This window comes from Erinaceus europaeus, chromosome 6 (assembly GCF_950295315.1).
Source record: "Erinaceus europaeus chromosome 6, mEriEur2.1, whole genome shotgun sequence".
Lineage (NCBI taxonomy): Eukaryota > Metazoa > Chordata > Mammalia > Eulipotyphla > Erinaceidae > Erinaceus > Erinaceus europaeus.
Genome location: NC_080167.1, coordinates 39910682 through 39936819, shown reverse-complemented (window position 1 = coordinate 39936819; position 26138 = coordinate 39910682). Strand labels below are relative to the sequence as shown.

Sequence of the window (26138 nt, the reverse complement as noted above, 5' to 3'; positions counted from 1 at the left end):
GAACTATATATAGGTTTAGCAGATAAAGCACAGGACTTAAAAGAGATATTTAGGGGTGAGGTCTTGGTGAACTGGATTAAGTGCACATGTGGAAGGACCTGGGTTCAATCCCTTTAGTCCCTACCTAGAAGGAGGAAGCTTTACAAATGGTGAATCAGTGCTGCAGGTGTCTCTCTGTATCTCTCCTTCTCTGTGTCCCTCTCCCTACTCAATTTCTCTCTGTCCTATCAAATTAAAGAAAAATAGAGAGAATGGAAAAATGGACACCAGGATTGGTGGATTTGCTGTGCAGGCACCGAACCCCAACAATAACCTTGGTGGTAGCAATAATAATAATAATGTAATTGAGAAATTGATTATAATTTATTCAAATAATAAGAACTAGGATCAGTAAAATAGCTTTCCTGTATAGACCCATCTGTTTTGTTATATGCACAGTTCAAGTTCTAGCCTGTACCCATCTCACCAAGTGAAGGAACATTAGGTGTTGTGGTATCTTTCCTTCTCTCCCTCTGTGTCTTTCAGTCTGGAAAAGCGCGGCAGGGAAGTTTTGTTGACAACAAAAGAAGCTATAGTTAGAAGAAAAAAAAAAAGAAGAAGCTAAGTTAGGACTAATATTCAGTGGAAATGTTCTGTGTGCCATTTTTCTTCATTTATGAAATTTAAATTACTATATAAGGGTCAGCAAGACAGCTTACCTGGGAGGGTGTCTATAAAGTGTTAAATTTACATGAAATATAACTAAAATATACGTTTATTACCGCTAAGATTATTGCTGAGGTTTATTGTATGCATGATGAATTCACTACTCTCAGTGGCCCTTTTTTTCCTTTTTTTAAATTTCAAGCTTTTTTTTTTTTAAATTCCCTTTTGTTGCCGTTGTGTAGTTGTTATTGATGTCATCATTGTTGGATAAGACAGAGAGAAGTGGAGAGAGGGGGGGAAGATAGAGAGGGGGGGAGAAAGACACCTGCTTCACTGCCTGTGAAATGACTCCCCTGTGGGTGGGGAGCCGGGGCTTGAACCAGAATCCTTACACTGGTCCTTGAGCTTTGCGCCACATGCACTTAACCCACTGCGCTACCGCCCAATTCCCTCAAGCTTATTTTTATATTTATATTTTATTAGTGCTTTGATAATTATTTGCAAGCTCTTTTTTTTTTTTAAATTTTCTCCAATCAATAGGACAGAGAGAAGTAGAGAGGGGATTGGGAGAGTGTGAGAGAAGTAGAGTGGGTGGGTGGGTAGGGTTGGAGGAGACCGAGCTGCAGGTCTTGCCTCTACACTTGTGAAGCTACCTCCATGCAGATGAGGGCTGGGTGTTTGAACCCAGTTCCTTGCTCATGGTTACATATGCACTCGGTTACGTGAGCGTTCAACAAGGGGTACTTACCACCTGGCCCCATAAATAAAATATTTTTATAGACAGGTAAATACACTTACATGTTTGTTTATGTTACATGCTTAATTAATTAGTTAATGTTAAAAATCTTTATGTCACTTCCTGTAAGGTAATTACTGTTTTTTTAGTCTTGTCATCTTAGAATAGGTATATTTGGGTTCTGATGCTTAGTGTAATAAAGCAGTGTTAAGTATTCTGATTAGACACCATTGCTCCTCCTTGCTCCCTCAATGCAACATTTATCCCCTCAAAAAGTAAAGTTAGTATATAAACTCCTCTGAAGGAGCTACCTAAATAGATGTTTTGAAAAATCTAAACAGAATGGTTTTAATAAATGTGTGTCAATGGAATTCACCCTATGATGACATTACTCCTAGCATGATGTGAATGACTCTGGTACTTAAGACTGTGGGCAGCTACCACAAAATATTGAAAGGACAGTCAAGGAAAACAAGTCGTGGTACCCTAAGGAATCATTATATGTAGCTCATTATTTTTAGTAGTTCTTTTTTTTTAATAATATAGTTTATAGACTGTTTGTATTGGCTCATCAGAAAAGTCACCATACATTTTTGCATAGAAAAACAAAGGAAAGTACATCATCACTTCTCCAACAGCCCAATATATACAGATAGATACATATATGTGTATATATACCTACGTACACCCCCTCCCACACACATACACAAGTACTTTTCTAGTCTGTTATCACTGGGCCACTAAGTGTGACATTTTAAATAAAATACTGTTTTGAGTAAATCAGAATTATATTTTTTCAAACTTTCTACTCCTTATGTGTCATTCTAGTTTTAACACTAAGCTTGACTTAGATTTTCAGTGAAGAAATATTTCTTTATAGTCCCTAGTGCTTCATATTAAATACTAGACTACTCTAGTCTTAAGAATTACCAAAATTTGACATACCCAGTAGAGCATACATGTTACCATGCCCAAGGACCCAGGTTCAAACTTGTGGTCCCCACTTGGCAGAGGGGAAGCATCACAATTAGTGGAGCAGTGCTATAGTTGCCTCTTCTCTCTCCCTCCCCTCTTCCTCCCTCCCCCCCCCCCCAGACTCTCCTTTGTGTCTCTCACCTACCAAAAGGGAAACAAGTGGCTACTGATAGAGTGGAGGTGTTGTATAGGCATTGAGCCCCAGTGATAACTCTGGTGACAAAATAAAATAAAAGGCAGAATTAGCCAAGTCTGAAGAATACTGGATGACCTCAATCATAGGAACTTAATAAACAGAGAAATGGAAATACTGTGAAGTAAACTATGGTCTTAGCAGCAGAGGACTTAAAAGCAGGGAGGTGCAAGAGTGTTGAAAGGGCTGTGGGGACTCATTGCAAGAGGGTGAAGGAAGACATCAATTGGTGGTGGGAGACAACTATCATGGAAAGATAAGAAATTTACTCAGGTGCCAATAATTATCTTATAAATCACTATTTAACTCCATAAAGTAACTTGGAAAAGAAACAAAAAAAAGAGAATTGCCAGTGTCACCCATACATCTATGTGAACCATATTAAGAATTAAATTATATTTCATACTTGACTATAAGGATTCAAAGAATACTTGTTTTAAGGATTACTCTATAAACAGTTGTAGGTCTTATTTCACACAGGTTATGTATAGGAAAGAGTTTTATGTTTTCGTGATTTCTGACTTCTGGAAATATTGAAGTGTTGTAGAAAGAAATCCCAAGTTTTGAATGTGTTTTGAAATTCCTGGAGACATGACCTGACAGACTTAATATTCTTTGAGATTCTGAAAAAAATATGACTCCTTAACTCTTTAAGAAGAGTGGAGATAATTTAAGATTAGATCCTTTAGACTGTTTGTTTGTTGAATGGAATTTAACTCCAAGGTTTAAACACAAAAATATGATAACATGTAAGTTTAGCTTCAGTACATTTTAATAGTTTATTTGGGTACTATTGTAGTTTTTTTAGGTACTATTAATAGTTTATTTAGGTACTATTGTTAGTATTTAATAAATAGAAAAAATCATACTACATTTACAAGTCTAACAAAATACAGCTTAAAGAGACATCTACAAAATCCTCATTTTATATGTGAAGGAAATTAACATTGAGGGCTGGGGAAATAGCATAGTGGTTATGCAAGCTTATCATGCCTGAGCTTCTGCGGTCACAGATTCAGTTCCCAACACCACCATAAGCCAGAGCCAAGCAGTGCTCTGGTCTGTCTCTCTTTGTGTCTACCTGTCTATATACATGTTTATGTGTATATATGTATATCATTAAAATAAAATAAATACTAGGAAAAGAAAACTTATATTGATATTACTGAAACATAAGGTTTAAATTTTGCTATAGAGAGCAGATTAATGGAATCAAATGGAATTCTCTTACACACAAATCAGATTTAACCAGTCTGTTTCATTTTCTTATTTGTCACCTGTAGGAAGGAACATCTTCATCTGGAAGCAAACGTTGGGTTTCACAATGGGCTAGTTTGGCTGCTAATCATACAAGGCATGATCCAGAAGATAGGCTAATGGAACTGTCTGCACCTGCTCCTTTAGAGAATGGTAAGTTTCCTGCATTTTCTCACCGGCCTGACTGACAATAAAGAGGTAATTTGTAGGTAAAGAACACACAAATACACAAATTTAGATATATATGAAGCTTTGTATAGCATCTATAAATGGAAATTTTAAAAAATATTTATTCCCTTTTTGTTATTTATTGTTGTCGTTATTGATTTCGTCATTGTTGGATAGGACAGAGAGAAATGGAGAGAGTAGGGAAAGACAGAGGGGGAGAGAAAGATAGATATCTGCAGTCCTGCTTCACGGCTTGTGAAATGACTCCCCTGAAGGTGGGGAGACAGGGGCTGGAACCTGGATCCTTACACCAGTCCTTGCACTTTGCGCCACCTGCGCTTAACCCACAGCACTACCGCCTGACTCCCTATAAATAGAAATTTTCAAATAGGATTAATATACATATATATATATTTTCGTTTTCATTTTGAGGGTTAATGGTTTACAGTATAGTTGTTGACACATGGGTACAATCTCTCATCTTCTTGTGAAAATTCTCAGCAGCACAACACTCACCCACTCTGTGGGTCTTTTTCCATCATCATGCAACATAGGGGGTTCTATTCACCCCCTCCCTCTTTATCCTTTCCCAGAAGAACTAATATAATTCCAAATTGTCCCGCCCCTAATACAACAGATATTTAAATGCTACTTCATGTTATAAATTCAATGAAAAATAGTATACTTATTACATCTTTTACAGATCTATGCAATGACTTTATAACCTTTTATAGTTAATGAACTTAAAAATATTTAAGGGATTTGGGCTGTAGTGCAGTGGGTTAAGCGCTCTTGATGCAAGGCTCAAGGACTGGCATAAGGACCCCGGTTCGAGCCCCTGGCTCCCCACCTTCAGGGAAGTCGCTTCACAAGCGGTGAAAGCAGGTCTGCAGGTGTCTTATCTTTCTCTCCCCCTTTCTGTCTTCCCCTCCTCTCTCCATTTCTCTCTGTCCTATCTAACAACAACGACATCAGCAACAGTAAAGACAAGGGCATGGTAGTCTGGCAGTAGCGCAGTGGGTTAAGCGCAGGCAGTGCAAAGCGCAAGGACCTGCATAAGGATCTTGGTTAGAGCCCCCGGGCTCCCCACCTGCAGGGGAGTCGCTTCACAGGCGGTGAAGCAGGTCTGCAGGTGTCTATCTTTCTCTCCCCCTCTCTGTCTTCCCTCCTCTCTCCATTTCTCTCTGTCCTATCCAACAACGACAACATCAGTATCAACAACAATAACTACAACAATAAAAAAATGAGCAACAAAAGGGAATAAATAAATAGATACTAAAAAAAAAAAACAAGGGCAACAAAAAGGAAATAAAATATTTTTTAAAATTTCATAAGAATTCTATATGTTTATAGTTACTTATATTGATTTAAGGTGAATTCCTTAAAGAGAATTCTCATGTGTTTTATCTGTTTTCTTAATTTTTATTTGTTATTAGAGATGAAAACTTACTATGTGGGTTTGGGCATCCCAAGAATCTTAGTTTAGTTAGGAATTTAATATGCAGCAGTCAGCAAGTATTTGAGCAAAAATATAGGTAGCAATATGCTATAAAATTACTTTTATTATAGCAATTAAAAATAATTAAGAGTACAAACAACACTTTTGTATAGACAGAATGATTTACAAAATGGATAACATCAGCTGGTTACTTAGAAACAAGGAGCCAGATGGAGGGTCAGTTTCCAAAAAAAAGGGAAAAAGATTATAAAATTATGTACTGAGGGGGGCCATGCAGTGGCACACTCAGGTAAACACATACAATACCATGCACAAGGGCCTGCGTTTGAGCCACCACTCCTCCACCCACAGGGGGGAAAGCTTCAGGAGTGGTGAAGCAGGTCTGCAGGTGTCTTTCTCCCCTCTCAAGTTCCCGCTTTCCTATTAAAAGACAAAACAGAACAAAAAACCTAGAAAGAAAGGGAAAAAAGGAAGCAGTGAGGTTGTGGTGCAGGCACTGAGCCCAGTGATAACCCTGGTGCCAGGAAAAAATAAAGAAAATTATTCATGGAAGCAAAAGTCTACCTTGTATTTATATATATATTTTTTTACCTTTTATTTTTATTTCATTCTTTTTTCTGCTGGTATTTTTGCATTGTGCCTGCATGATTCCACCACTCCTAGCAGACTCTACTTGTTTTTCGATAGAGAGACAACAAAGGGAGGAGAGGCACCACAGCAATCCTCTCCCATTCATGAAGCTTCCCCTCTAAGGAATGTACTATTTGGTCAGAGGCTGAAACTTCTGGATAAAGTGTGTGCTTTACTGAGTGAGCTATCTCATGCCGCCTCTATCCTTTTTATAAAATTATTGGTACCTCACTTGACTTTCATTATCTCCTTGCTACTTCATCACGTTATAACTTATTTAGATAAATTCAGTTGACCCCTACAATGGATAGTTAAATATTCACTAAGTGGGTACTAGGAACAAAACATCGTGAGAAATGCTAGACAAAAATTTCAAAGATAGGGAGTCTAGCGGTAGCGTAAAGGGTTAGGTAAGTGCAGGTGGAGCAAAGCACAAAGACAGGCATAAGGATCCCACTTAGAACCCCTGGCTCCCCACCTATAGGGGGTGACTGCACAAGTGAAGCAGGTCTGGAGGTGTCTTTCTCTCTCTCCCCCTCTCTGTCTTCCTTTCCTCTCTCCATTTCTCTATCCTATCCAACAACAACAACATTAATAACAACAATAGTAATAGCCACAACAAAGATGAAACAATAAGGGCAACAAAAGGGAAAAAAGCCTCCAGGACCAGTGGATTCTTGGTGCCAGCCATAACCCTGCAGGAAAAAAAAAAGATATGTGATTAGTTGTAAAGTTAAATCAGTAAGTTTAGTAGTTATTTTCTTTATTTATAGCTATGCATTATATAACTTAAGCATTAAACTTTAAGAATTATAAAGAAAAGGGGGCTGGGCAGTAGCAGCTGGTTAAGCACACATGGCACGAAGTGCAGGGACTGGTGCAAGGATCCCGGTTCCAGCTTCTGGCTCCCCACCTGCAGGGGAGTGGCTTCAAAAGAGGTCTGCTAGTGTCTGTCTTTCTCTCCCCCTCTCTGTCTTCCCCTTCTCTCTCTGTCCTATCCAACAACAATAACAACAACAGTAAACAATAAGGACAGCAAAAGGGAAAAAATCACCTCCAGGAGTAGTGGATTTGTAGTGCAGGCACTAAGCCCCAGTGATAACCCTGAAGGCAAAAAAAAAAAACCAAACAAACAAAACATATATATAAAAAGACCTGAAGGAGCTCTTTTAATTATTTTTTCCTTACTTATTTCCAGATTAGAAAACTATGCATTAATTTTATTTCTCACTAAAAGATATGTGTTTTTTCATAAATATATTCCATCTAGAGCAGTCAGGAAAATCTCTTTAAATATTTTCATATTTCCAGCAGAGGGTAGATGGTTATGCAAACAGACTCTCATGCCTGAGGCTCCAAAGTCTCAGGTTCAGTCTCCTATACCACCATAAGCCAGAGCTGAGCAGTGCTCTGCTTAAAAAAAAAAAGGAAAGAAAGAAAGAAAGGAAGGAAGGAAGGAAGGAAGGAAGAAAGAAAGAAAGAAAGAAAGAAAGAAAGAAAGAAAGAAAGAAAGAAAGAAAGAAAGAAAGAAAGAAAGAAAGAAGAAAAAAATGTGGAGGGAGTCGGGCGGTAGTGCAGCGGGTTAAGCACACATGGCTCGAAGAGCAAGGACTGGGCATAAGGATTCCGGTTCAAGCCCCCGGCTTCCTGCCTGCAGGGGAATCACTTTATAAGTGGTGAAGCAGGTCTGCAGGTGTCTATCTTTCTCTCTGTCTTCCCCTAGTCTCTCCATTTCTCTCTGTCCTAACAATGATGTCATCAATAACAACAATAGTAACTATAAAACAACAATAAAAAAAGAGCAACAAAAGGGAAAATAAATATTAAAAAATGATAATAAAAAATCTTTTAAAAAAAGAAAAGTGGCAAGATGTAAAATATTTCCAAATTTTCTCATGTGAAATCACAGCATACAGTTTTAACTTTCTGTCATTCTTTCATGTGGACAATAATACTTAGAAACTAAGTATATTCTTCATCATGCAATTGAAAGTATTTTAAATAAGTATTTATTGGTCATTACTATGCAACTCTGATTTTGATGTCAGAGTCTTTTTTTGAGCAAAACTTTGAAGATGGAAATAAAACAAAAAGTAAGAATGAGGGATCAGGTGGAGGTACACCCATATCACCATGTGACGAGACCCAAATTCAAGCCACAATCTCTACCTTAAGAGGGGGAATGCTCTATGAGTGGTGGAGCAGGGCCACAGATGTTTCTCCTCTCCCCCCTCTCTCTCTCCATCTCACCCTTATCAAAAGAGAATGGGGGGGAGGCCTCAGGAATAAATAACCCTGGTAACAAAACACACACTCACTCACCCACCCACCCAGTCACATACTGACAAGAATGGACATCATGGTTAAATACTTTAAAAGAAAAAAAAATCAGATATATGTTGAAGATAAAAATTATCTTAATTTTCATTTTATGTTGTTTGCCTTTCCTGACTACCCAGTTAGTAACTGGCTTATTTATGTAACTTGGCATTGTGCTTGCTTTATATAATGCTATGAATTATAAAACTGGTTTGCTTGTATATGAATATTTTCTGCTTAAATCAATTCTTAACCTATATGTGAAAATGTGATTTTATTTATTTTTCACATGGATAAGTTACTTCTTCATGGTTCTCTTTTGTAGATATAGATATCAGTGAATCTGGCATTTCAGTGAGAACTACAGGTTCTGGAACTTCTCTGGCTAGTCAGGGAGAGAGAAGGAGACGTACCCTCCCCCAGCTTCCAAGTGAAGAAAAATCTCTTGACAGCTCCAGAACAAAGGCTGTAACACAGAGGTCTGAAATAGGGGAAAAACAAGACACAGAACTTCAGGAAAAAGAAACACCTACACAGGTGTACCAGAAAGATAAACAAGATGCTGACAGAGCCCTGAATAAAATGAACAGGGCTATAAATGGGGAGACTCTTAAAGCTGGCGGCGACAAACCCCTGCTTCACTTAGGCAATTCTTCTGGGAAGGAGAAAAGTGAAACTGACAAGGAAATTTCTTTGGTAAAGCAAACATTAGCTAAAATCCAACAAGAACAAAAGGAACAGGGACAGTGGACACCCACTAAATTATCTTCCGCAAAAAATGTTTCTAGTCAGATAGATAGATGTAGGGAGGAATCCTTTAAACAAGAGTCACAACCTCAAGAAAAAGTTGTAGGGAATTCTGCAAGCAAAGGAGAAAGAGTGACACAAAATGAAGGCAAGCGAAGAAAAGCTGAAGAAATTCTGAAAAGTCAGACCTCCAAGGGAGGAGATAAGAAAGAATCTTCAAAATCATTAGTGCGACAAGGAAGCTTCACCATAGAAAAACCTACCCCAAACATACCCATAGAACTTATTCCTCATATAAATAAACAGACTTCATCAACACCCCCTTCTTTAGTGTTAGCATCTGCCAGTAGAATACGGGAAAGAAGTGATTCTATGGATACTGATTCTAGTATGGACACTACCCTCATTCTAAAAGACACAGAGGCAGTTATGGCTTTTCTAGAAGCTAAATTGCGTGAAGATAATAAAACTGATGAAGGACCAGATACTCCCAGCTATAATAGAGACAACTCTATTTCACCAGAATCTGATGTGGACACAGCCAGTACAATTAGTCTGGTCACTGGAGAAACTGAAAGAAGATCAACCCAAAAGCGAAAGAGTTTCACTAGTCTCTATAAAGACAGGTGTTCCACAGGTTCTCCTTCCAAAGATGTCACAAAATCATCATCTTCAGGTGCTAGGGATAAAGTTGAAAAGAAAACAAAAAGTCGTTCCACTGATGTAGGTTCAAGAGCAGATGGTCGCAAATTTGTACAATCTGGTGGAAGAATAAGACAGCCTTCTGTAGACTTAACAGATGATGACCAAACCTCAAGTGTACCTCATTCTGCTATCTCGGATATTATGTCATCTGATCAGGAAACATACTCTTGTAAATCTCATGGAAGGACTCCACTTACCTCAACAGATGAGCATGCACATGCTAAACTGGAAGGAAGTAAAGTATCTAAATCAAAAACTTCTCTTGTAGTACCTGGTTCATCCAGTAAGTCAACCACTCTTCCAAGGCCGAGACCTACCAGGACTTCCCTCTTGCGCAGAGCAAGACTTGGTGAAGCTTCAGACAGTGAACTTGCTGATGCTGACAAAGCATCTGTTGCTTCTGAAGTATCTACAACAAGTTCCACATCAAAACCTCCCACTGGAAGGCGTAACATCTCTAGAATTGACTTATTGGCTCAGCCTCGTAGAACAAGGCTTGGCTCATTATCAGCTCGAAGTGACTCTGAGGCAACAATCTCTAGAAGTAGTGCCTCTTCAAGGACAGCAGAAGCCATTATTAGAAGTGGAGCCAGATTAGTACCTTCAGATAAATTTTCTCCTAGAATTAGAGCTAACAGTATTTCTCGACTATCAGACTCCAAGGTCAAAAGTATGACCTCAACACATGGCTCTCCAGGTAAATTGGGTCCATACTTTAAGTTATTTTTTTCTTCATATATATATATATATACATATATATATATATATATATATATATATATATATATATATGTACATATATATATCATACATACCTTTTATTGAATTACTGAATTTATTTTGTTTGGGGGACTTTTTTTTATAAATTTATAATCTGACAAGATGGCTTATGCAGGAAAACACCTGCTTTGCCCTATGTAGGACCCAAATTTGTGTTCCCAACCCCAGAGCACTATGGGTAACTTTGATGCTGTGGTGTCACTCTGTCTCTCCTTTTTTTTTTTTAATTGATTTAATAATCATTGACAAGACCATAGGAGAAGAGGGGTACAATTCCACTCAGTTCCCATCACCAGAGTTCTTCATCCCATCCCCTCCACTGGAAACTTTCCTATTCTTTATCTCTCTGGGAGCATGGACCCAGGATCTTTATGGGGTGCAGAAGGTGGAAGGTCTGTCTTTTGTAATTGCTTCCCTGCTGGACATGAGCATTGGCAGGTCGATCCACACTCCCAGCCTGTTTCTATCTTTCCCTAGTACGTCAGGACTCTGGAGAGGTGGGGTTTTAGGACACATTGATGAGGTCATCTGCCTAGGGAGGTCAGGTTGGCATCATAGTAGCATCTGCATGTCTCCCTTTATCTGAAAATAGTTAGCCAGGAGCAGTGAAATCCTGATAACAAATGTATATATAATTTGTTGTATATATATATATATTATTTGTTGTCTATATATCTTTTTTCTGTATATATATTTGTTGTCTATATATACTGAATTTCTAATGTTGCTTCTCAAATGTTTTTAGCATGAAAGTATTCTTTAGAGGATTCTTTTTCTTTATGAAAAGTAGTTTACTTAGTAAATAAAAAATTCAGATGTTATACACACTTCCAATTAATGCCATGGGACAAATTAGTGACTTCGAAATCAGAAGTATATTGAACCAATTTAATAATTTTAATTACCTAGTTGGTAAATTATCAGGATTGATATATCTGGATATAAATTATCTGCTTTAATAACTACTAACATTGTACTTCTAAAAGCATGTGTTTAACCACTCCATTTAGGGTTAAATAATATCTTACCCCTTTGTCTCTATTTTGAAATGTCTCACATGCTTGTGCTTTTAAAAGTTAAATCAGCAGTTGGGGCAGATGAAAACTAATCCTTAATTTATTTCAGTAGAAGAAGATGGATTCATGAGAACCATTAATCACATATGAGTTAAACTGGGCTTTAGAAATTTATCAGGTTATAAATATCAACATAGTGTTACATTACTTAGCTATAGTAATACGCCAACATGAATGTAATAATTACCAAACCTATTTACTTCTTGCCTAGAAATTGAACTGGCTCTGGCATATTGGCCTGTTTTTATACTTCATATTCAGATCTTAGAGCAGTGAGAATAAAGGTGTGATCAGAGTACTGAGACACTTATTTGTGTGGATCCTGTTAACATGAGCTCATCACACTTCATAATCAACCTCATACATGGGTGTGGCTGAAAAGTTCAAGGAGTAAAAGCTGGGGGGAGTTGAGAGCCAGCATTTAAAAGAATTGAAGACTCATTATTATCAGTCTACAAATATCTAAATGAACCCTAAGTCCTGAGTTAAGAGTGAAGACAAAGTTGGTATGCACTCTGTTTTTTTCTACTCTATAGCATAAGTCTCTTAAGACCCCAAACTAATGATATTTTGCATATGTTGCTTTTTAACTTTGTTATTTCTCCTCTCTTCACTGCTGCTTTCTTCTGTACTCAACTCAGAGCATTTCTGCCTTGCTCCTTGGGTAGTGGGGTATGGTTATAGTGGTTTTATCTTTTAGAGAAATCCGTGTAGAATATAGGTAGATGACATATAACTATGATCCAAAAAAGCAAATGACACTTCCTTTTTACTCCCATCTTTGTTTCTATACTTCAAGATTTGGTTGGTGGCTCATGGATTTATTGACTCTTCATTCTACAATTACTGTCCCTTGGGTTATATTTTTCCAGTGTTGTTATTTTGTTGTTCCTTATAGCTCTACCTCTCCAGTTCACATTTCCTTCCTGCTGTTTTCTATAGTGTGTACTCTAATAAATTTCTCCTCCATGTTGCTTAATTTGTTTAAGTATTCTCTGTTCTTAATATAGGTTGTATGTTAGCAAGTTGCATGGAACAACTCTTTGTTCTGTACTGTCTAATGTTTAGTACATGAGTAATCTGGCTTTTACTCCTTAATATTTAATGAAAGATTTACTTGGGCTATATACTAAATATGACTTTGTCAAGTCTAAGAAACGGTTATAAGATGCCATTTTGTGTGTGTGTGTGTGTGTGTGTGTGTGTCTGTGTGTGTCTTTAAAGGGAGACTGTTTTCTGCTTTGTATACAGAACTTGTAGTTTTCTAAGAATGTCCAAAAAGAATCTTGAAGTGTTTAATAAAACTCCCTAGGGCAAACTGAGGTACATTGTTTAGGCCTTCTTCATATTCGTTAGCAGTATATTTTACTATTAGAATCATGAAATTTGAAAGCTAAAAGAGTTACTTGGTTTAAGGTCAAGTGATGACATAAACTTACCTTAATAACAAGCTATGGCAGGGACAGTTTTGAGAGTTCAGGACTTTTAATTCCAGCCAGCTGCTTTATCTTCTATCTAATCTATAAAAAATACACACCTACTTTATCTCTGAGAAGTAGTCTCTGTCTCCTTGAATGTTATCTTCCAGAAGCTGGAATTATTCTAGAAATATGCAAAGCCATTGGTTGCAGGAGATAGCATAGTGCTTGTGCAAAGGGACTTTCATGCATGAGGCTCCAGAAGTCCTAGATTCAGTTCCTTCTACTACCACCAGAAGCTAGAACTGAGCAGTGTTCTGGTTAGAAAAAAAGGAATGCAACTAGACAATGTAAAAATCTTAGTATTGCTTCTTATAATCTTTGTTATTCTGATGTCTGACAAAGTTCAGTTTCTTTATTCCATTTTGTGAGTTTAAGGGCATATTGTAACCCAGGGTTGTATATTCAGATTATAAATTCATATAAAATAATGGATTTATGATTTATCAAAGTTGAGAATTAGGATTCTTTCATGCTTTTTTAATTCTGATACAACTTACTTTTCACAGTTTAAATAATATTTACTAATTGTTATCCCCCTCCCAGTAACTTTTATATTTTTTTACATTAATTTCTATAGATGTATTTAGATTTATCTTTGATAAGTTATTTTTAAAACAGTATCTAATTTTTAAAATAAGTGTTCATTATCTTAAGTACATATTTTTTAAATACACACTCACATTTATATATTTTTAATTAGTGATTTAATGCTGATTAACAAGATTGTAAGATATACAGGGTCTGTGTAACCTCTGAGACCCTGTTATTCTGAGCATGCAGTCTATGGTCACAGCTAGGGGGGGGACATTCTAGGCTGACACATCATACTTCAAGAGTAGGGCAGTCCCTACCATTGCTGCTCTACAGTGAAGACAAGGTCCTGGAGAGGCCCACAAGAGGGTTTATGATGTTCCTGATGGTAGAGAGAGAGATCTATTAGAGGACTAGGTCCATCATGTCTGTGTGGGAATCCATGGATTCCCTGACTACAGCCCCAGGTGCTTTTGTTTGTTTTGTTTTTTTTAACGAGAGAGCAGAAAACTCAGCTCTGCTTTATGGTAGTGCTAAGGATTGAACTTGGAACCTCTTGAGGCTCTGGTATGAAAGTCTTTTGTGTAATCACCAATATTATTTCTCTTGCCCTAAGTGCACATTCTAAAAACTAAAAATGGGGCTGCATGGTAGTGCACCTTGTAGAGTACACACATTACAGTATGTAAGGACCCCGGTTCAGGCCTCCAATCTCTGTCTACAGGGGGAAGCTTCACAAGCCATAAATCAGTGCTGCAGGTGTCTTTATTTTTCTCTTCCTCTTCCTTCCCTCTCAGTTCCTTTCTGCTTATATCCAATCAGTCACTAAATAAAATAGATTTAAAAAAAATAATAAAACTAGAAACCTCATGTAAACATCTGTAAAAATTTTAGGTTTCAGCTTTTTATTTTGCCCACTGGGAGTTTAATTTTTTTTTCTAAACCAGAGTACAACTCAGCTCTAGTTTATGGTAGTGCTAGGGATTGAACCTGGGAACTTGAGCCTCAGGCATGAAAGTCTTGAGCAGTGAGGGAGATAGCACAGTGGTTATGCAAACAGACTCTTGTGCCTGAGGCTCTGAGCTCTGAGGTTCTCAGTCCCACACAACAATATTAAACCAGAGCTGAGCAGTGGTCTGTTTAAAAACTATATATGTAGGGGCCCAGTGGTGGGGCACCTACTTGAGTGCACAGGTTACAAAGTGCTAGGACCTGGGTTCGAGCCAAAATCTTTGCAAGTTGTGAAGCAGTGCTGCAGGTGTCTTTCTATCTCTCTCCATCTCTATCATCCCCTTTCTTCTCAATTTCTGGCTGTCTCTATCCAATAAATAAATATAACATTTTTTATTCCCTTTTGTTGCCCTTATTGTTTTATTGTTGTAGTTATTGATGTCGTCCTTGTTAGATAGGACAGAGAGAAATGGAGAGAGGAGGGGAAGACAGAGAGGGGGTAGAGAAAGATAGACACCTGCAGACCTGCTTCACTGTCTGTGAAGTGATTCCCCTGCAGGCGGGAAGCCAGGAGCTTGAACCTGGATCCTTAAGCCGGTCCTTGCTTTTTGCGCCACATGCGCTTAACCCACTGCGCTACTGCCCGACTCCCCAGTAACATTTTTTAAAAACTATTTATGTGTACAGTCTTTTTTATTTAAGTGAAAGTCTTTTGCATAACCACTGTGCTACCTTCCTGCCACTCTGTTTATTATTACAACACTCAAAATGTCTTAGACGTTATGAATTAAATGTTGGGAGCACATTACTTGAATTATTCCTCCCAATCAAACACTAGTAGAGAATATTTTCAATGATTCCTTTTTCCTTAAGTGATTTTTTTTATTTGCTATGTGCTCATAAAATAAACTTGAAAAAGGTATAGAATGTGAAGGAAAACTGTGTTTTCTGAAATGTATTTGTTGCATTTGTAGATGTGGATATATTTTAGAACCAACAAAATTTTGGTTAACAGTAAAGAAAAAAACTAATCAGAGCCAGAAAAATAGCTCAGCTGGGTAGCCTTCTTTGTCATGCGTGTGATCTAGATTTGAGCCAGGACTTCATAACATTAGAGGATGGTTTGGTGCTATTGTCTCACCACCACCTCCCTCTCTGAAAGTACAGCTTCTGGTCCACCTATCTGTAGTGGCAGAAGCTTCATCATAGTAAAGCAGTGCTGCAGCTTTTTTTTTTCTCACTCTCTCCTCTATCTCACTCTTCTTTCGCAGTCTCTCTCAAAAAAAAAAAAAAAAGACCACCAGGATCAGTGGATTTGTTATGCAGGTACTGATCCCCAGCCCATAACTGTGGTGGTAGTAAGAAGAAGAAAAACAAAAGTTGGGGGCAGGCAGTTGTGCATCTGGTTAGACACACACTACAGTGTACAGGGACCCAGGTTCATGCCCCTGGTCCCCACCTGCAGAGGGAAAGCTTCACAAGTGGTGAAGTAGGGTTACAGGTGTCTCTCTGTCTCTTTCTCTCTCTATCTTCCCCCTCTCAAATTCTGTCTCTATCCAATAATAAATAAAACAAGTCATCTCAGAGTAGTGAAGCCCTGACTTCTCTTTTCTCTGTCTCATAACTCTCTAATAATGTACACACAGAACACACACACACACACACACACACACACACACACACGTGTTCTTTTTTTTTTTTTTCTCCAGGGTTATTGCTGGGGCTCTGTGCCTGCACTAGGAATCCAACTGCTCCTGGAGGCTATTTTTTTCCCTTTTGTTGCCCTTGTTTGTCATGTTATTGTTGTTATTGCTGTCCTTGTTGGATAGGATAGAGAAAAATGGAGAGAGGAGGGGAAGACAGAGGGAGAGAAAGATAGACATCTGCAGACCTACTTCACTGCCTGTGAATTGACTCCCCTGCAGGTGAGGAGCTGGGGGCTCAAACAAGGGTCATTACTCCAGTCCTTGCGCTTCGTACCATGTGCGCTTAACCCACTGTGCTACCATCCGACACCCCACAAAATCTTTTTTTATGTAAAAGATTAAAGTTAACTCCTAATGTGACTCTATATATTATCATCTGAAATTTAACATAATAATATCACATGGTTCTCAATGTCTCTGTTTTCATGTATTCTACTATTTATGAAATATATTAGCCATTGATGTCTTTCTTTCTTAGTTATCTTAAGTCCATAGTGCCTACTTATGTTTTCTTTTCTTTCTTTCTCTTTTTTTTTTTTCCTTAGCAGAGCACTGCTCAGCTCTGACTCTCTGATTTACGATGATAAGGGTGTAGGTAGAGGGATTGAACCTAGGACCACAGAACCTCAGGCATGAAAATATTTTTGTATTTTCATGTCTCATGCAATTCATTAAACTATTTATTATAGTTTTGTTCTCCAAACAATATTCATTTTATAAGTATGGTTACCATAGTGTCCAAGACATTTAATATAATATGATGCTTTTATATTAATGAATTTCTTTTCATAATACTGTTTTAAGGTAGCAAAATAAATTTAGTACTTAATGAAATGCTTTTATCACAAAGTATATTTATTACTTAATTTTTTTTTTTATTGCCACCAGAGTTATTGCTAAGCCTGGTGCCGACAAGAGGAATCTACCACTTCCAGTGACCATTTTTTCTTTTTCTTTTTCTTTTCTTCGGTAGGACAGAGTGAAATTGAGAAGAGAGGGAAAGATAAGAGAGGGAGAGAGAGAGTTATGTGCAACACTGCTTCACTACTTATGAAGTTTCCTCTCTGCCCATGGGGAGCTGAGGCATGTATGTGCTCTGTGGGGTGCACCACTACCGGGTCCCAAAGTACAAATCTGGTAGCCATTTTTCTAGCTGCCCCTAGCTCTTAATGTTTTTTTCTTTTCTTCATACTTCTGCTAAAACTATTTTGCAGCCTCAGAATCAGTTCTCTCATGGGGTTTCAGATGCCTAAAAATGAATAAATTTCTATTATGATAGAAGTGTACATATTAATAAAATTAATATTAAAGCCATAAATTTTATTTGTTCTCCTGTAAAGAAGCAAACAAAAAAACTCTGATTTAGGGTCTACAAGATAGCTTACTTGGGGAGCTGCTTGCTTTACTATATGCAATACCCAGCTTCAAGCCCTGCCTTCACTGCACTGGCAAAAACTTCAGTGTTGTGGTTTCTTGGCCTCACTCTTGCTGTCTCTCTCCCTTTTGGAAAAAATTGACCTAAAGTAGTGATGCCCTAGCTATAACAATGATTTGTTACCTAGAGTTCTATATATGGCTTTGCATACAATTTTACAGAAAACCCCAGTTTTCTGTATACCTTCATTGTCTTACAACCATAAGTCTAATTCTAAACTGCAGAAACTCCAAATTAGAGTGTGATCAGGACAAATGGGTTGACTGATAAAATGGCATATTCTTGCTTTAGAGATTGCTCTGTTTCTTGAGCCAACACTGGTGGCAGTTTATATGATTTTTACCTGACAACCATCACAAGCTGAAAGAGATCCAGCCAATAAATAAATAAATAAATAAATATTAGTTTATGATCAAGGTAGGAAGCATATAGTAATCTTGTGGCGTGGGATGAAGGAATTCTACATTTTACCAATCTGTGCAACTAAGGGTTGCATTCTACTTTAAAAAACAGAGAAGAAGGCCTAGATGGAGGAAAATCTGTTCATATTAACAGTGGTTGGAACTTAGCAGATGCTAAAGTTGTGTCACTTTACCGCCAGAAATATCTTGTGCTTTATACTAGCTCCCCCCCCCCCAATTTTAGAAAAAAAACAAATAGTTATTACACAAGAATTATTTTACTTACTTCTTTAAGACTATTTAATAAGGGTGACTGGGTGGTGGTGTACTCTGTTAAGCATACATACTACCATGCAGAAAGACCTGAGTTTGAGTCCCCGCTACCCACCTGCAGTGAGGGGGGATGCTTCATGAGCCATGAAGCAGGTCTGCAGGTGTCGATATCTTTCTGTCTTCCTCTCTATCCCTTCTCCTCTCTCAATTTCTCTCTGTCCTGCCAAATTAAATAAGAAAGGAAAACAAACAAAATACCAAGTATTAGCTAGACAGACTTTGCTAATTGCTAAGTATACCACAGTGGGTAAAATGAGCATATTTCCCTATGAAGATTGCCGTAAATTAACCTTTATCTCACGCTGATGCTGTATGAATTATTTATATGTTTGATTCTTGTGAAACAGTAATAGTTGTGTCTGCATTAATTTGTCTGGTATTTCAAATATGTTTGCAGTACCATTTTATAAATGTCTTTACTAATCTTAAATAAGAAAGTGAATGCCACTTTCTTTGGTGTGACTTCATGGTATTTCCTGTGCCTCCAGTGTCAGTGATTGTGACACTAGCTTGTAGAGTTTTGCTTTTTATAGTTTTTATGCCATTGTCTATTTTCACCATCTGCTTTCAGTGTCAAAGCAGCAGAGAGATTGTACTGAAGATGCTTTGTTGTGTTTTTACCATGTAAAAGATCTTTCCCAGTCATAGCATAACACAGGATGTTGAATGACAGAGGTAATGTTTTTTTTCTGCCATAAAGGCATAATTTCCATGGTAGGAATTATGCACATTTGTATGTTGGGAAAAGAGGGTTTTTTTTTTTTCCACTGTCTCCATGTTGACAAGTCTATGTGGCATGAGGAAATCTTTTCCCTTATTTTCATTTTTGTTGTCATTACTGTCTTTTTTAAGTCCATATTTTTACAAACTTAAGTGAGAAATATTTCCAATTAAAAAGTGCCCTCACTAAACATTTATGAATAGAGCTTGCTTAATTGTTTATCATGATTTTTTTTTCATCTCAATGTTTTATCACACTACAGAAAACATGGTCTGATTATTTTAAATTGTTCATTGTTTTAATTCACCAAGTGTGATGTTTCTATCTTTAAGGAGTGGTAGACTTATGGTTTTCATGAGGTATGTGTATGTCAGTTATTGAGAATTGTTCCGTGTGTGCTTTCATGGTGTTTTTGAAATCATGATTTTAATTTTATCTCCCTTAAAAGATGACATAATAATTCTTCTTTTAATAATTAAACTAATTTAGTAAATTCAAGATGGAGGCGCTTTCCTACTGATTATGCTTCCACCTCAGAAGATGAATTTGGATCAAACCGTAATTCCCCTAAACATACCCGTCTACGTACTTCTCCAGCCCTGAAAACGACTCGACTGCAGAGCTCTGGGTCAGCAATGCCTACTAGTTCTTCATTCAAGCACCGAATAAAAGAGCAGGAAGACTACATCCGAGATTGGACTGCTCATCGAGAAGAGATAGCCAGGTTGGTTTTTAATGCATTATCATAAAAATTTTATTTAAGGGTTCTGGAAGGGTGCTCAGCGGTAGAGAACCTGCCTTTTGTAGGCTCTGAGCCCCCTCCTCAGTACAACATAGCAGCTGTAAGAACTCCATGAGTGTTGTGGTGCTGCTTTACACTCTGCCCCTCTTTTGTCTTTCTCACTGTTTCTCCCTCTCATTCTAAAATAAAAGAGGAAAAAAAAAGAAGGAAAATTTCATCTGTTTACTTTTTGCTTTGTCTTAACAAGTCAAGAAAACCCACAGAAAACTGTGTACATACTTTAGTAGTACTACTCTCCATCTGTGCAGCTGATACATTATGAAATTAATTTATTTTGATTACTTGGTGTCAGTCTTAAATAACTTGGAATTGTACATTTATTTTTTTATTTTTCTTCTGCCTTCCAAAGAAGTGATAATGTACTAGTTAGGGATATGAGGCTAATATTCTCTGGGAAGAACTAGAGTAGGCAAAGTTCAGTGTTAGTCCAATTCTTTTTATTTTTAATATTTATTTATTCCCTTTTGTTGCCCCTGTCGTTTTTTCTTATTATTGTAGTTATTGTTGTTATTGACGTTGTCCTTGTTGGATAGGACAGAGAGAAATGGAGAGAGGAGGGAAAGACAGAGATGGGGAGAGAAAGATAGACACCTGCAGACCTGTTTCACTGTTTGTGAAGCGATTCCCCTGCAGGTGGGGAGCCAGGGGCTTGAACCGGGATCCTTATGCCAGTAAGTGCGCTTTATGCCACGTGCAATTAATCTGCTGCACTACCGCCCGACTCCCTAGTCCAATTCTTTAATAATAAAATCAAAATTAACTGAATACTATACACATTAATTATAACCTTTAAGACTGGGGAGATAGAATAATTGTTATGCAAGATTTCATGCCTGAGGATCTAACGTCCCAGGTTCAGTTCCAGTGCCACCATGAGCCAAAGCTGAGCAGTATTCTGGCAATAATAATAATAAATTTGAAAATGATTAGATAACAATATACATCGGAATGTATTGAGACTTCCCTAACTTTCCAAAAGTATAATATTCCTATTTGACATGAATTGGCAGGTTGTTTCATGGAATGTCTAGGAATGCTATTTGATAACTTATGTGGAAAAATGTTTAAGCATTCCCAGACCCCTACCCCAAAGCAACTTACCAAATAAGAATGTTTTACTTTTGGATAGCAGAAAAAAAAGAAAAAAAGCTCTTAGAAAAAGTAAGATTTTGGGAGTCGGGCTGTAGCACAGCGGGTTAAGCGCAGGTGGCGCAAAGCACAAGGACCGGCATAAGGATCCCGGTTCGAACCCTGGCTCCCCACCTGCAGGGGAGTCACTTCACAAGCGGTGAAGCAGGTCTGCAGGTGTCTTTCTCTCCTCCTCTCTGTCTTCCCCTCCTCTCTCCATTTCTCTCTGTCCTATCCAACAACAACAACAACAATAATAACTACAACAATAAAACAACAAGGGCAACAAAAGGGAATAAATAAATAAAATAAAATAAAAAGTAAGATTTTGATAGTCTTTTGTGATTGAACATTGAAGAAAGGTTGTACTTTATCTTTAACCACTAAGATGTACATTATAAGTTTGTAATTTTCTAACATATGTAGCCAAAACATTTTCATTATAAGCACGCCTGAAATTTTTGCTACTCTTAGTCTAAAATCAGACACTTGGCGAATTGTTGAACTTATAATATACTTTTTAAAAAAAATAATACATTTTAACTAATTATTTTTTAGCTTCCTGTAATTTTTTCCTGGTTCATAAGTTTAATATATACTGTTTTATTTATTTTTTGCCTTTGACAACTATACCCTTGATATTTATTTTACTTGCTTGTAATTCTTACTGATTATGCCATTTTGTTTTGCTTACCTGTTTTTGTTTTCCATCTATATGTGAATAATTACTGAAGCATTGTCAAGACAGTTATTGAGAAAGATATGCTTTGTGATCCATGATCTTTTAAGGCCCCTAGCAATACTTATAGTCAGAGAATCTTGACATAATTTTTCATCTTGTGAACATAACCAGGGCTAGCATGTTGTTGTTGTTAGTTATCACTTGGGTTTTATCCCTCCAGGTTAACATTTTTTCAGATAGAGTGATACAGAAAGGATGAGGAAAATAACACTTCACTGAAATTTCCTCCTGTGCAGTGGGGACTGAACTCAAACCTTGGTCAGCCATATAATAAGACAGGTACACTATTAAAGTGACCTATCTTACTGGCAGCATTTTCATCTTTCACTGGAGGAAATGCCCTGCTGTACAAGTTCAAGTGGAGCCGGAGGGAACTAGAATACATTTCTGCTTCCCCTTGGGAACCTCCACCTCAAGCTTTCTGCTGTGAACTGGAAGGACAAGACACTTTGTGGGCCAGGCCTTCTTCTCTGCACCCCAGCAAAAGAGCTAAAATAAGGGGAAAATGAATAGGAATTTTATGTTATGTTTTCACTCAGTTTCATCTTATTATATGTATTTCTATACTCTTGTCTCTGTATTTTATTGTCTATAGCAGACCAAGCTGTAAGTTATAGTGATCTTCTGCCTTTTTTCATTTAGTCCATCCAGCATAATTTTTAACAAAAACTTGCCTTAGGCAGCCAGGCTCAGTGGGTAGGGCCAAGAATATGCTGCAAGAGATCCTGACTTTTGTCCATGGCACCATATTTGCCCAGAATTCTGGTGCTCTGGCCTCTACCTCTTTCATGCACTCAAAAAATAAATATGTAGACTTTTTTTTTTAAGCTTGACTTTAGACTTTTAATTTACAAGGCATATTTTCTAATCTTATATCTCAAAGTCAGAAGCTTTTTTTTAAATGTATGTTTTGTTTATTGAAGAATTAAAAAATGGAGTTAGTGTACCTGGTTCAGTGCACATGTTCCCATGCACAAGGATGTGGGTTCCACCTTCCCTTCCACACCTACATGGGGGAAGCTTCATGAGTAGTGAAGCAAGTACTGCAGGTGTCTCTCCCTCCCTATGTCCCCCTTCCCTCTCAAATTCTCTCTGGTTTACCAAAAAAAGGAAAAAAATGCCTACCAGGAGTGATGAATTCATAGTACAGACACTGAGCCCTAGTGATAACCCTAAGAGAGGGACAAGAAGAGGAAAAAGAATATGGAGAAAAAGAAAATTAATATTGGAGGCCGGGCAGTGGAGCACAAGGTTAAGCACACATAGTACAAAGTGCAAGGATTCCGGTTGCAGCCTCCGCTTCCCACCTGCAGGGAGGTCCCTTCACAATGGTGAAGCAGATCTCTATCTTCCCCTAGCCTCTCAATTTCTCTTTGCCCCATCCAAAAAAGGAAAAAAACAAAAACAAAAAACAAAAAACCTCCAGGAGAAGTGGATTTGTAGTGCAAGCCCAGCAAAAACCCTGGAGACAAAAAAAAGAAGAAGAAGAAGAAGAAGAAAGTTAATATTGATATTTAATGGCCCTATAGGACATTGATAAGTTTGCTTTAACATGAGAATATTTTTAAATAACTATTTGGTCGCAAATTAGAATACAAGCACCAAGTTCTGTGTCCCTATTCCCTCCATTTCTAACTACAGTGGTTCTCCTATGGTCACAGTTATTGGTTGATTATTATTTCTATAACTATATTTACTTACATTTGCCCTTTTCTGTAGTCCTGCCTTCTCTTCCTTTTTTAAGTTACATCTACATATATTACTACTTCCAAATGTCCTTCATTTCTTTCTCTTTTCTCTCTGAGTCCTGATGGAATTGTGTTTCAGAGCCATCTAGTCGTCTTTTCCTAACATTTCTCCTCACTCTGGGAGTCTGGGCCAAAATTCTTTTTGGGATGTAGAAGATAGGAGGTCTGACTTCTGTAATTGTTTCTCTACTGGACAGAGCCATTGGCAGGCCAATCTATACCCCCAGCCTGTTTTTATCTTTCCCTAGTGGGCTAAAAGAGCCAATTTTCTTAAAGCATACTACCATTGTCACTTCAGAAGGCTCCATCTGAGAATATTGTTTTTGGAAAAGTAATATTTAAAGATACTTTTCTTTAAAGCATACTAATGAATGTAATTCATTATAAAATGTGTTATGCTTTGGTTTAACAGGGGGCCAGATACTAGAGCACCAGATGGAGAACAGATATTACCATGCACAGTGACCTGGCCTCAAGCCTTGGGTTCCTACCTGCAAAGGGGAAGCTTCATGAGTGGTAGAGCAGTGTTTCATGTATCTTTCTCTCTGTCTCTCTCTTCTCCTTTATCCCTACCCTCTATTAAAAAAAAAAAAAAGCCACCAGTAGAAATGGAGTCATATGATAGGCATTGAACTCATTAATAACTGTAGTGGCAAAAACAGTCATGGCACAGTAACAAGGTCCATTAAGAATATAGTACATGCAAGTAAAATAAACTCTATTTGGTCTCTCAGTTTGAATAAGAAATAGTTTTTCAGGAACCTATGGTAAATATACTTTTGGTAGCTTCCTCTTCATTTCTTATAACACATGCAAATATACTCATAGAAATCTGATAAGATACACTGGTTTTATGAATGTTGGGGGAGGAACACAATACTATTTTTAAAGATGAGCAAATAAAATATATGTAATCTAAAAATTATTCTAGAAGATTATGTAACTTCAGTTGAAGTAGATACTTTTTTTTAAATTTCTTTATTGGGGAATTAATGTTTTACATTCAATAGTAAATACAATAGTTTGTACATGCATAACATTTCTCAGTTTTCCAAATAACAATACAACCCCCACTAGGTCCTCTGTCATCCTTCTTGAACTAGTATTCTCTCCCCCCGACCCCCCACCCCAGAGTCTTTTACTTTGGTGCAATACACCAGTTCCATTTCAGGTTCAAAGTAGGTACTTTTTTTTTTTTTTAAAGAGATTCAGTATTTTAGAGTCATCATTACACTGATCACTGTAACATTAATTTTTTAGGAAACAGTGTTCTAGCAAGCTGGTTATCTTCAAAGCTTAAAAACTACTTCAATAAATTATGAGACACAGAGATAAAATGATAAAAGAAATGTCATATTTTCTCCCAATATTGATGGAAGATATTATTTGCAAGTATGGTATCAATTTGTTGTAAACACCTGCAATTCTGGTTTGAATCAAGTTAAATTCTGCCTAAGTTCTTTATTCATACATATATGTAGGTCCTCTCCATTAAACAAAGACTTATAAAGTGACCCTTTCGAAGCATAATGTAGTGTTTAGTTTGACTGAACTATGAAGATGACTTAGGTGTGGATGTCCTCAGAGACTAGACTCAAAGAAAGGGAGTCTGTGTGTGTGTGTGTGTGTGTGTGTGTGTGTTGAGTGATATAAACAGTTTTTAAAGTATGCATTTCTGCTCACTTTCAATGGTGACCAGATTGAAACAAAATTTAGCAAAATGCTGCCAGCTCAGGGTAGCATATCTTATGGGCTTTGAATGCCTTTTAACAGGAAAGTAACTAGGTAAATATTTAAAGAAGGTAAATTTGAAGGCTTTGTGTAGAACTGTTTGAATCAGAGATCGGTGCCTAGTGATCTATTTCACAAACTAATGTGCAAAGGATCAGAGACCTAAGATAGGATACTTGTAGGAGTATAAGTGGGGACAAACCAGGTCAAGATTAAGAAGCTTAGTAATGGACACTTTCGGTGGTTTCCAAGCTAGTAGGCAGAATTTGAAATGAGTCCGTGGTTATTCGAATGTGAAATTGGTGAGAATAGGACATAAAAGAAGAGAAAGAAGTCAAGATCTAGTTCATACATACTGACACAAGGCACAACATGTGAAAAAAGCTAGAGTTGCATAATGTATCTTAAACCTAGGAAGTTGATAAGAATCATAGTTGTGGAAGTAGCACAAAGAGAAAATATGTGAACCTGTGACAGGTGATACTGACAGGAAATAATGAATGAACTGAGAATTCCACTGGGTTCTGATATGTCTCAGAAGATACTACCAGTACTAGCCCCTGTTTTGAGTATTCCAAAGTAAGTCATCTTGACATAAATCTTTCACACGTCATATTTTTACTAGTGACATTAAAATAAAGATACTATTCAGGTGTATTTAAATCTAAAAAATAAACTACGACTTATATTTTGTAGTTTAGTGTAGTATATTTTCAGTTAAAGTTGTAACTATACTAG

General features: G+C 37.3%; 1 protein-coding gene across 14 annotated transcripts in view; it reads left to right on the top strand.

Annotated features, from left to right (window-relative positions):
- Positions 1-26138, top strand: part of CEP170 (centrosomal protein 170) — a 116831-nt gene that overhangs the window by 69234 nt on the left and 21459 nt on the right. For 12 of the 14 annotated variants that reach the window (XM_060192044.1, XM_060192056.1, XM_060192057.1 and 9 more), the window contains 3 exons: positions 3833-3959; positions 8708-10531; positions 19739-19973. In XM_060192044.1, the coding sequence (XP_060048027.1) occupies positions 3833-3959; positions 8708-10531; positions 19739-19973 (2186 nt within the window). The remainder of the gene's footprint in view (positions 1-3832; positions 3960-8707; positions 10532-19738; positions 19974-26138) is intronic. The other 2 variants (XM_060192054.1, XM_060192049.1) reach the window with 1 other exon arrangement.